Source organism: Hordeum vulgare, chromosome 3H, assembly GCF_904849725.1.
Source record: "Hordeum vulgare subsp. vulgare chromosome 3H, MorexV3_pseudomolecules_assembly, whole genome shotgun sequence".
Taxonomy (NCBI): Eukaryota; Viridiplantae; Streptophyta; class Magnoliopsida; order Poales; family Poaceae; genus Hordeum; species Hordeum vulgare.
In genome coordinates, this window is record NC_058520.1 from 2788570 (window position 1) to 2801213 (window position 12644).

Below are 12644 nucleotides of genomic sequence, written 5' to 3' on the forward strand. Positions count from 1 at the left end.
GGCGATCAACAATGGTTCCCACTTAAAGGTCGCAAAAACAAGCTCCCGAAGCTGCTGCACTATCTGCTCCATTGACATGATATCTCTCGTAACAGTAACCGTCCCAACATAAGCATTGTCCGCCATATGAACTGCTGTCACCACAGTAGGCGACTCAAAAAAACATTAGCTCTTGGCAGCAAACTCCATAGATATTAACCACCGGCATAGGTCCAACTGTAAGAGGGCATCTAGTTGTACCGTGCTTTGGCCTGAGACAAATCTCACATAACTCGGCCTTGCACTAAGAAACAAAATGTCCCGTCTCACCACAACGGTAACACATCATTTTCTCCTTCTTGCGTGCCCACTTTGTCGGGCGCTCTCCCCCCTATGGCTTGCCAGCATTCATCTTAGCCACTGGCAGTGTTTCAGCAGACATACCTTGATCATGCCCCGTGGCCTTAACTGCTTCCATCGGCCTTCCCTGAGACTGGGCGTTGGACCCATATGTCCGGACCGCATCTACCTCGGCTAGAGTTGAGGTAGGCGGGCGAGATGGTTTCGCCTTCCTCCCCCCCCCCCCCCCTCGGCTAGCCCAGTTGGGACGGTACGCCCCCCTCTTTGGATTATGGGGACTCGAGACCCCCTGAACAAAGTTGCGTGGAGGTCCTGAGAACCCTCTGCCGCTGCCTCCATTACCCTGCCAAGCATAACCACGCCCTCCTCCCGCGGAAGAAGAGCCCCTGTGCTGCCCATCTCCATACGCATCCACTCCGTCATCACCCCACCTGCCGTGAGGTTGCATCCTGTTAGCGTCCTGTCTGGCCGTACCAAGCAAAACAGCACCTGCGGCAGCCGTCATCTTAGCGTGGGGCTTGTCCTGCTGCGCCACGCGAGACAGCCCCGTAGGTTTTGCAGGAGGCCCCGCCTGTTGCGCAGAAGGCAACGAGGATTTCGGCGGCTGCCCCCGACCGGCCATGGTCCCCGTCGAGGCACCAGCATGAGGTAGCACACGAGCCGCCCTCCCTGTCCCTAACGACGGGAATCCCGGTCTCGCCCTTGTAGGAACCCTAATCCCCGACGTAGGTTCTAGCAACGTATCTATCTGGAGCGAGGGTGCAGTATACTCAGACGCTGTTGTTTCCAGGAGAGTTGCGGTCTGGGCCTCATACCCAGACTTCCGCAAGCCCAAATCAACATTAGATGCCACAGGCCCACTATCAGCACCGACAACCACGATCAAAACGGGACTCCTGTAATGTCGCCGGCAGCGTCAGCGTTGGTTGCCGAAGTCTCGGCCTGACAATCAGCGTTCTGTTCTTCTTCCTCACCGTCTGCCAATTCGGCAACAAGTAATTTGACAATGTAGCCGGCTGAAGAATTACCTTGGGCAGTGGTCCGATCCATGGGCGAACCCCCGACGGCGGCCTCCCCATCTTCTTCGACACGCGGACGTCCGGCAACACCTTGCGTCCCTGAGCGCATGTCACTATCCGATCAGCAGCGATGCCGATCCTTGCAGTATCAGCATCCCCCTTGTCGTCTTTACCGTCTTCACCTCTGCCGTCCACATCATCTTCATCGTCGTCTTGATCTGCGAGGACCCAGAAACGACCTCCGTAACGAGGAGACTTACAAGTAATATCGCATACCTTAACGTTTGCCCGATCATCACGATGTGTCTCCCACGGATTCCCCACGACCAGCTAGAAACCATCGATCTCCAGATTTACCCCAATCTTTAGAACCTCAAAACCCTGCAAATAACGGCCCGCCGAGATATAATTTTCTTCACTGCGTACCGTGATCCAGCATGATACCTGATGTAGCACGATTGATCCAAAGCGCAGTTCTCTCTCAGAAGTTGTGGTATCCTCGAATGACGCCGCCCATCGGAGAAGTTGTGGTATCCTCGAATGACGCCGCCCATCTCCGATGCGCAGACGAACGATCTCGATCATCTTCAGCGTTGCCAACCCAGGTGAGATCTTCACCGGCAGGGCAGTCGCCGGATGAGATCGGCGACAGGCCAGAAACAACGCCGGAGACGCCGCGAGTCGCCTCAGAAATCGCCCCTCCGTTTTTCTCGGAAGTCATTCGCCCCTGATATCGCAGTCTAATTTTGCCAAATTACTTGACTGTTTAAATAACAATTTACTTTTCCAGATATATGCACTATTAGGAAAAAATAACCTACTTTACTGTGAGCCTATCTTAAACAATTGTTGTAATTCGAGTGTGACTGTTTAAACAACAATTTACTTTTTCCAGAGATGCACTATTAGCATATGTTAAGTTAGTGCTTCAACTAGCATTATTCTAGCTTGCTTACGTGTTCAACTTCAGGTGATTTCAGTCTCAACAGACGTTGATCACGCCAGAGAAACACTACTAGAGTTCTCGGTTGATCAGGGCCCCCTATTGGGTAGAAAAGTCATATATTTTAATGGTTGGAATGGTTTGGGGGCGTCCCCTGTTCTTAGATCTATTGCCAGGGTGCTTCCATCTAAGAGAACCACTAAGGAACACCACTTTGACAGAATAATGTATATTGATTGTTCGGAGTGGAAAAGTAGAAGAGCTATGCAGAGGAGAATTGTCGAGGAACTAAAACTTGATAGCTCAGCATTGGCCATTCTAGACAAGAAGGATGAGGATGATGACTTCTATGGAGTCGACCAAGGCTCTAGAGATGTGATACAAAGTGTTTCAACGGTGATTGATAGCACCCTAACGAGTACAAAATTTATGATGATCTTTCTTAATGGAACTGATGATGAAGTTGACGTAACAATATTCGGCATTCCTCAGTTTACGGTGTTTCGAGACAATAAAATGATATGGACCTTCAAAAGAAGGATTCTGACCATAAACTATCACACTTCTGAGATAGCAAGCAAGCTAAGATACACCCATGCAGTCTCGTCTCTATCTCCTCCAAGCAGACGATTGAAAAATGCAAAGTTTGGAATCACAAGTTGCACAAATGCAGAGTTTGAAGCAATACTACATGAAGAGGCTAATACCATAGTGGCCCGCAATCCATGTATGATAGACATCAACCCAAAATTGGTTGCAGAATGTTGCCTCTACGAGTTATTTCTGCATTATAATTTCCACACCACCACCAACTCCGGTTGGGCAACTCATGCTTCCAACTATTGGATGTGTGACGGGATTATACAAGGGGACATGACACGTGAAATTACTAATGCATGCCAACGGGAGATAAATTGGAAGTGTGATCCTTGTGTGCTTGAAGAGTTTCTTCAGAAGTTCATGAGACATCTGGAGTCTCCTTTTCTGGCAATTAAAGATGGTGATGTCTATAGAGAAGGCTCATATCGTTGGACTTCAGTCACATCAGAGAATACAAAACTTCATGGTCTGCAAAATATACCTGCGACGACATCATCTTTCTTCTTGGCATTTAAAACATCTGATCAGTTACCAAATTTGCCAGATGGATTGTTTCAGCACTCAAGCAAGCTTGGTGTGCTAGTTCTGCGGTGTTGCGCCTTCAATTTTGCATCACCTCGCCTTTCTTAAAATGTCATAATCTAAGATTCCTCGGACTGGACCACTGTACAGATGACAAAACTAGTGAAGGAGAGAATCATACAAGTTGGTTATGTTTGTACAACTTGTGGGTGTTGGATCTGCGTTACACAGAGTGGAACGAAATCTTATCCAAGGAAAAGCTAAATCTCATGACAAATATGAGAGAGCTAAATATAGAGGGAGTGTGGGACTGGAAGTACACCACTGAGCTACAAGGGCAGCTATCTAACCTCCAGAGGCTCCGGCTAATAAAACCAACATGTCAATGGAATACATCGGAGGATGTTGATGATGCCTTCACAGACAAGACAAGTATGGAAATACTTGATTTGTCAGGGAACAGTGGCATGAAAAATCTTCCAACAAGCATATCGAAAGCTAGCAGCCTTCAGATGCTTGTACTTGATGGTTGTGATGGGCTGGAAACCGTTGTTGCTCCTGGCCGGATTCCTCCATCCCTTAAGTCCTTCAGATTTGATGGTTGTGGGGCAGCTTCTCAGTGGACACAGACCATTGAACTTCCTCCAAAACATGTCCGTCCTTGTACTTGTAGTGCATGTGATAAGAAGGATATACATATCTCCAAGGTCTCCTTACAGGGTTGCACGCAGTTGGAGAACTTGTTCTTGCGTGGGCTACCCAACCTCTTGGAATTGGACCTCTCTGGAACTGCAATCAAGGTACTTGACTTCAAGACAATGGTGGTGCAAGTCCCAAGGCTCAAGCGACTATTTCTAATAGGATGCAAACACCTTCGAGCAATAGGTTCGTCCTTTGACGACGGACCATGGTCAATGTCTCAACTGGAGTTGATGTGCATAGACACACGAGCTGCATCCCTGTGTTCTCGGCCAGCCATTGACAATTATAAATCCTCCGGGTTGCGGGTGCATGCTGTTGTTGTGGATGCGAGGATTGCTCGCTCCCTGAGCAATGTATTTCGGCTACGTGAGGATCTTCATTTTGATATTCACATCACCAGGTCACCTGTGTATGACCGACTTGTTGAGTTTGAAGGAACCGACAAGTACGAGATTCTCCCGAGCTTTCAACAGCTTGTTCTTCCAACAGGCCAGTACAGTGATGTCCTTGGTATGGTTGGCCACCCTCCGATGCAGGCTTTCCCGCAACCTCCGAGTTCAAAGTTTGATCGACAGTTGGAGATTGCTGAAGGGAGCTGCAACGTGGAGAAGGGAATATATCACTTACAATCGTGTGCAGAATCCCTACATTTCCACGATGTGTCTTCATGTGCCACCATTTATGAAGGGAGTTGTGCGTGGGACGACCTTAGGGTATGCCGTGTGGAGAGGTCTCCAAAGCTGGAATACGTCTTCAATCCGAGTGCGTATGGATTTTTTAAATTAGAGACTTTATGGGCATCAGATCTCCTAACGGCCCGCTGGATTTGGAGCAAAGGTGTACGCTATAGTTTCTACACGGAGAGCGTCAAGTCCTTCAAAAAGTTACAGCACCTGCACCTACGCTCATGTCCCAGGCTCCGGTTTGTGCTCCCGGTGTGGGTCTCCTCCTTCCCCAGCATGGAGACACTCCACATCATCAACTGCGGCGAGCTCAGACACGTCTTCGAACTGGACAGAAGATACCCAGAGGAAATAGCCACCCTCGGTGTATTACTACTCCCGAAGCTCACCACCATCCACCTGCACGACCTCCCCAAGCTGCAGAATATATGCGACTTGGTCAAGATGGTGGCACCCAGGCTCGAGACCATCAAGATCAGGGGATGCTGGAGCCTGCGCCGGCTGCCATACGTGGGTGCCCGTGGCCAAGGGAAGAAGAAGCCATCCGTCGAGATCGAGAAGGACGTGTGGGACGCTCTAGAGTGGGACGCCGACCACCGCCCTGACCACTTTGAGACGCCGGTCCACTCCCGCTACTACAAGGAGAAGCTGCCTAGGGTCTCCGTCCTCAGGTACATTACATCATATATACGCATACTGACGAATCCATCTATGTACTATTAGCTCTGCTACTGCTACTGCTATTGAGTCTTGATTGCATTCAGTCATTCGGTCACTAAGCATTTTCTGTCTCCGTCTCTAATCGTACGTCGCCTAGGTGAACTTTGCATTGCTGCTGCTGGTGGTGATGATACCGAGTTCAAACTCGATCGCCTGTGAGAAGGTTGGACACTCCTGCTGCTGTTACTGGTGGTGGTGGATCATGCGTTTGGTTTGCTCTTGTGTGCATGCATGGATTGCTATTGTGTGTTATATTATTGCGAATGCCTCAAGTGAGAGCTTACGATGGCTCTCACCACCATATATCATGGATAGGGCTCTCACCACCATTGTGGTAACTTTCTATGTGTGGCTTTGATGAGTGCTTGCTTTGGTATGCGTTTGGAATTGCTCTGTGTAAGTGCCTGCGTGCATCTACATGATAGCTGCCTGCGAGTTTGACTAATTTGAGAGTGTGTTTGCCATGTATCTGAAGTTCTGAACCAAGAAAACAGCTGTGGTTGGGTGTGCTGAACTGTGTGGTTTATTTGTGATCCTTCTGAAAATAAAATAAAATCAGCACTTGTACATGCGTGCTGGTTGTTGCACTTACCTGGCTCTGTGTGTACCAACCATTATGCCTTCAAGGAGTACTTAGCTATGCTGATGGTAACTACACAGCTAATACATTATTTGATGCTGAACTGAATATATTTGTGATACTGATATTCCTTTTTTCAGAACAAATGCCAATCCTTCTTTCTTGTACATTTAAACCGATAGATTTATTCCACATCATTTTTGTGATGCATCAACATTTTTCGTGATACATGAACATTTATCTTTTAAGAAATAAGTATTTTCCTTCTATACTAGAAACATCTCATATTGTAAGTAAACGTTCTTTTTTTTCACATATAGGCACATCTTTTCCCTGGTGTATAAACATTTGAAATACAGCAAGATCAGTTTTGGTATACATGAATATTTTTAAAATTTACTTAACCTAATTTATAAATTAGTAAAGTAAATGTTAAATTGAGGTTCATAATAGAAAAGAGGGAAATAAGAAAGAAAAATGAAGTATCGATTAGTGGGCTGAGCCAAATGTCGTTCCTGAAAAATATGCTTCGGTCATGTCAAGGGCCGTAGAAAGGAGGAGTCCAACTTCACGCTCAATGTGATGGATAGTGCACAAAACATCTGCATTGCATAGTTCTACAAGTATATTCTCGTTTTTTGGGCCTTTACTTCGGAAATAATATATCTTGCTTAACATGTTTTACAAGCCTGAATATTACATGCTATATCCACCCATGTGTTGCGCAAACTTGAGCTCTTTATTTACTCTGAAACAGTAGAAAGTGACATGGATTTAGCTTAACATGCCGTACATTTTGTAAATATATTTTCTACTTTTTAAAATATCCTATATATATATATATTATAAATAACTTTATTTAAATTTGAAAAGTTCACCACACATTACAATGTTAATTGAACGTAAAAGTTTCTTCGCATAATTTCTAACTATTCATATAGAAAAAATTTCATCACCTTAGAAAACGCTCACGCATTTCAAACATATATTTGTGAATATTTTTTGAAAAGTTTGTACAATGCAAAATAATAATTCCTAAAAATGTTCATATCGAAAAATGTTCATCACGTTAGAAAATGCTCACGTATTTGAAAAATTTATTCGTGAATATTTTTTATAAAGTCCGTACTATGCAAAAACGTGTATGTTTATATGGAAATGCTTCGTTCTATTAAAAAGAGTGTATGTCACTTAAGAAAAATAGTTGTAACACTTCAAAAAACTCACACATTTTTCAAAATGCTTATATAATCAAACAAATGTTCATCATGTGTTGAAAAACTTTTGCTGGGTATTTAAAAATAATCAGTGTGCCACTAAAAAATGTGCAACGCGTATGTGGAAATTGTTCGACGTGTATCCGCAAAGTGTTCAACATCCGTATAAAAAAAATCATCAATGTGCATTTCACAAATATTCGTACTCGGATAAAATAATCAACATGCGTTGGGAAAAACGTTCAGTGTGTAAAACGTTCAACCTCTACATAAGTTTGTTTCGACGTGCATTTGGCAAATGTTCGTTGCATGTATTCAGATAGGATGTTCAACATGTATTTGAAAATGTTCAACGAGTGTCTGAAAAATGCCCAACTTGTATACAAGAAGAAACAAAACACTAAGAACACGGAAAATGGAGGAAGAGAATACTAAAAAAAAACACTGAACAATAAGAGGCCCCAACCCAACTATCCTGCAACAAAAGAGCCCACAAGCCCAATCATTCTTCCTTCATACCCACAAAATCAATCGATCCCCTCCCCCCCTCCATAAACCCTAACCCCTCTCCCTCTCCCCGGCGGCGCCATGACGCTCCTCGCCGCCATCACCAGCCCGGCCGCGGCCGCAGCCGCCGCCAACCAAGCCTTCGTGCTCACCCCGGGGGCGCCGCCGCCGGCCGCGACCACCGCGCTGCCCGCCCCGATCGACCCCTCGGAGTGGGCCCTCGCCCCGGCCGACCCGACCCTCGCCACCGCCGCCTCCTTCCTCGCGGCCTCCCTCTCCGCCAACACGCTCACCGCCGCCCGCTTCCGCGCCCTGCTCGGCTCCTTCCTCGCCACCCTCGCCCGCTCCCTCGCCCTCCCCGTCCCGCCCGCCAAGCTCGTCCCCGCCGTCCGCGCCGCCACGCCATACCTCCCGTCCACGCTCCCCCCGCTCCTCGCCTCCTGCGCCGCCCGCCTCGCCGAGCACGACCTGCTGCTCGCCCTCGTCGACGCCCGCGCGCTCCCGCACCCGCCGACGGGCCTCCTCGCGGCCCTCGCCGACGCGGCCCGCCCGGACCTCCTCTGCGCCGTGCTCCGCCAGGCCGCCGACCTCCGCTCCGCCGACCTCCTCGCCGCGCTCCGCTGCTTCCTATCCCCGGCCTCCGACAAGGCCTACGACGCCATGGCCGCCGTCAAGGCCCGCTGGAAGGACGCCGCCGTGCTCGCCGTCAACATGTGCGTCGACAAGGCCACCGCCGGCGTCGAGGCCGCCAGGCGTGCAGCGATGCTGCTCATGATGGGCCACGACGGCTTCACCTCCCCCGAGGTGTGCCTGCACTACCTCTTCGCTTCGAGGAACGTCGAGGACCCGCTGGTCCTCGCCGCCGCCGTGTCCGAGCTGGACGGCGCGGAGGTGGCCGGCCTTCTTAGGTACCTCGCCAAGTGGGTGGGCAAGTACTCCAGGTTCCCAGAGGCCCAGGCTTGCCCGGAGGCAGCGGGAATGCTCAAGCTGGAGCAGTGCGAGAGCGTGCCATCGCTTGTGGCGGTGGCCAGAGCCATGGGCCTGGTGCTGGACCAGCATTTCTCCCACATCGTGCTCAACGCCGAGCTGCGGCAGGACTTGTTGGCCGCGGGGGTGATGGCGAAAGAGCTCGCTGTCGAGGCCGAATCTTCCGGTCCGATCCTGGACTTGCTGCGCCATATGCTGCAGGCTGTGTGAGAGATTAAACTGTCTGTTTACTTTTGGTGCTACTAGTTCTGATGATGCTGGTGTCCTAGAATTTTTGGTTGCAGCTATGAGTTGTGTGCTCTAGCAAATCGTTGCCGTAATTCTAAATTGTAGCAGTCCCTTGTATTGGCGTTTTGCATCATGTGTATCACTATCAGTTAAGAAATGAATATGTGAAAGCAGTACTTTTTCATATCCAACTCCAAATGATAATTTAGAGTCCCACTCATAAACCATTCCAGGTTAAAATACTGAACAGAGCTATGCATATATGATATATGGTTGAGTAGAAGTTGGAGTTGCTTTTATAATTAAGTGTCGGCAATATCGTTGAATACAAGTAGTCCATGCTTATACTCTGCACTTTGACGTGTGCTTTATGCCTATTTGATTTCGTACACTAATTTCCCCCTCTTGCTGGATGCATCTGAGCTTAACCAGGCGCATTCATTCATGTTCATCAAACTCAACTGGTCCTTGGGTGTTTGTGAAAAATCAAATATTTTAACCGAGTGAAATTAATGGGAGTACATGGTTATCACTGCGGGCAAAATACTGTTATCTCTTCTTCTTCCGCATCTCCATGTAATAATCTTGTAATTAGAGTACATGGTTAGAGATCTCCATGTAATAATCTTGTAATTAGAGTACATGGTTAGGGAGCTTGTGGAGAAGCTGAGTATTCTGTGCTGATCCTGCTGGATTTGCTGCATCACTTGCAGCCAAATGGCACAAGTTTCTCAGGTGGGTCAATGAGCCAGGCACCCGCAAAAACCAGCACACATGTACAGCTGCTGCTTTTTATGTTTGATTTTTCATACAAACACACACAGGCAGCTAGCACAAGCAGGCACACACACTACATATGCATGCACAAGCAGGCATGCACAAACACGCACAACCAGCCTAGCTGTTTCTTGGTTCAGTTCAGATACATGGCAAGCACCCTCAAATAAGTCACACTCGGAAGCAGCTAGCCATAGCTGCTGTTGTTACAATTCCACACACAAAGCAACCAAGCAAGCACTCATGAAAGCCACACACACACACACACTTAAAAATGAATTCTGCTGTATCCACACAGGCATCGGCCAGGTCCATCTTTTATTTGAAAGCCACAATATAACACAAGCCGAGTGGCAACAACGCCACACATTAGCAAACCAAGCGGGAGCCTCCATCGTTTTGATGTAGCGACCGAAGAAATTTACACAGCAGCGCAAAGTTCACCTAGGCGACGTCAAACAAAATGGTGAGTTTTTTTCTTAGAAAAGGAGAATTCAAACGATGCATGCAGCTACTTTATTAAAAAACCAAGTAATATCCAAGATGTTAACCAAGCTCCAAATAGGTAGCAACAAAATGATGAATAACTGAATGCAACCACATGAACTGGTACAATTCTGCAAGTGGTATAGCGTACCTCAGAACGGAGACCCTGGGCAGCTTCTCCTTGTAGTAGCGCGAGTGGATCGGCGGTTCGAAGTGGTCGTCGTCCCACGCGTCCTTCTCGATCTCAACCGCTTGCTTCTTCTCCTCTTGGCCACGGGCGCCCACGGATGGAAGCCGGTGCAGGCTCAAGCACTCCCTTATATTCTTAAGCACAGGCGCCATCATCTCGACCATGTTGATATGTTTTGATAAATTTTTTACTTAAAAAAACACCGGACAACAAAATCGTGCCTCTCATGACAGAAAAAAAACCCCAAAAAACAGACTTTTTCCGCGTTGTTTTTCACTAGCAAAAGAGCCCGTGCATTGCAACGGAAGAAAAAAATATCACGCGCTTGGCACACGGTTGGAGGCATGGGGAGGGGATCTCACCAGATGATGAGTTCCTGCCGGAGGAGGGGATACGAGGAGGGGAGCAAGGGTTATGCGCCTCTATCTGGCCATAAGGAGTCGTCGTTGCCGCGCCATAACCTCGAAGTTCCCCGTGTGAGCCATGGAGGCCCGCCTCCACCTGCAAGTACTTCGCTCCGCCGCGTCCTATCCGCGCACCGCCGCCGTTCTGCATCGAGCAGACGCATCATCCCCAGTCACTGTAGCTGTCGCGTTGATTTGATCCAGACGCTGTGCTTGAGCGCCGAAACGGGGGCAGCAAGCGGGCAGAGGTACGGCCGCGGAGGCGGGTGGGTTGAGATCGACAGCAGTGGTGGTTGAGGCCGGCCGCGGCGGCGAGTGGTGTGGCAGCGGCCTGGGCAGAGGCCAGGGTGGATGCGTACGGGTATAATTTTTGCAGCGAATCGTTTTTCCTTTTGCGTTGCAGATAAATGATGGAGCGCGGGTTGAATAACAAAAATTACAGGGGCTTTTTAAAAAAAATGTTGCGGTGGGTTTTCCGACGGAAGCAATAGCCGCTTTATTATTAGGTATAGATATAGATATAGATTTCTGAGAGGCACGCGAAAAGAAAAACAAAACGCGTTATTTCACGAAGACAAAACCTTGCCTCTCGCGGAAGCAAAATCGTGTCTCTCGCCAAAAAAAACCAGAAAACGCGTTATTTCTTCCCTTTCCGAGAGAGGCACGGTCGTGCCTCTCGCGAAGGCAAAACCGTGCCTCTCGAGAAAGCAAAAGCGCGCCTCTCGTGAAAGAAAAACCGAGCGTGTTGCAAAAAAATGCGTTTTTTTTCGAGAGGCACGGCCGTGCATGTCGCGAAGGCAAAACCATGACTCTCGCGAAAGCAAAATTGTGTCTCTTACAAAAAAAATCCAAAAAACACGTTTTTTTCCGCGAAAAAATGCTTTTTTTTTGCCAAAATGTTAAAAAAGACCCATGAAACACCAAAACACCAAAAAAAAATATAAAGAACCAAAAACACGTGCAGAAAAAACAAATTCAAAAAATACTACATGTGACGACGACTGAAAACACGCCAAATGATGACGCATAGGAGTATTTGCTCTGAGATTTCGAAGAAGCTCTCGCTGACTAGTGACTCGCCTATTTCTTTCTTCTATCATTGACTGGAGGACATGACGGCCCCAACTAGCCAACAACAAGATAATAAAACGAAGAAAAATAAGGGGACAAGGGCAGGGTTAGACGCTGGATGAATCGCTACGTTGTTTTTGATACAACGATTGTGTAAGTGAATGAAACCATATGGAAAACTCAGCTAGCTGAACTTTAGCAAATCTGAACTTTTAATTAGGAGAGTGCCTAGAACTTAGCTAGCTGAGATTTTCTATGATCACATTCACATAATATCATTTTATTTTTTATTTTTTTGGCCCATTATTTTAATCTTTTGGGCTGACATGTCATAATTTTGGTTGTTGTTGCTATGATCCTCATCTAGCCGGCCGGTAACTAGTCGTTCAGTTCTTTTTGCTGCACGTCGCATCTTTTAAAAAAGAAATCGTTGATAGAGAAAAAAAATAAGCAAAAAAAGTTACGTGAAGACTTGTTAGCTTCAAGTACCTTGACCATTAAACATTCTTGTACAAAAAAATAGTGTGTTCTTATTATAAGAATTGTGATATAGTAATTAGTTTTTTCTTAATAAAAAACAACTTGATTCTGAAAAAGACAAGCTTACACATAAGCATTGTAAGCAAAAATAGCAAATTATGCGGCCACCACGCCGATGCGACGCTCATC

The 12644-nt window shown here is 47.3% G+C and overlaps 1 protein-coding gene across 1 annotated transcript; it reads left to right on the top strand.

Moving 5' to 3' along the window:
• Nucleotides 1-7894: 7894 nt before the first annotated feature.
• On the top strand, nt 7895-9231 carry LOC123439126. The gene has a single exon (XM_045115873.1). The coding sequence runs from the start codon at nt 7914-7916 to the stop codon at nt 9027-9029; it is 1116 nt and encodes a 371-aa protein (XP_044971808.1). The 5' UTR covers nt 7895-7913; the 3' UTR covers nt 9030-9231.
• The last annotated feature ends 3413 nt before the right edge of the window (nt 9232-12644 follow it).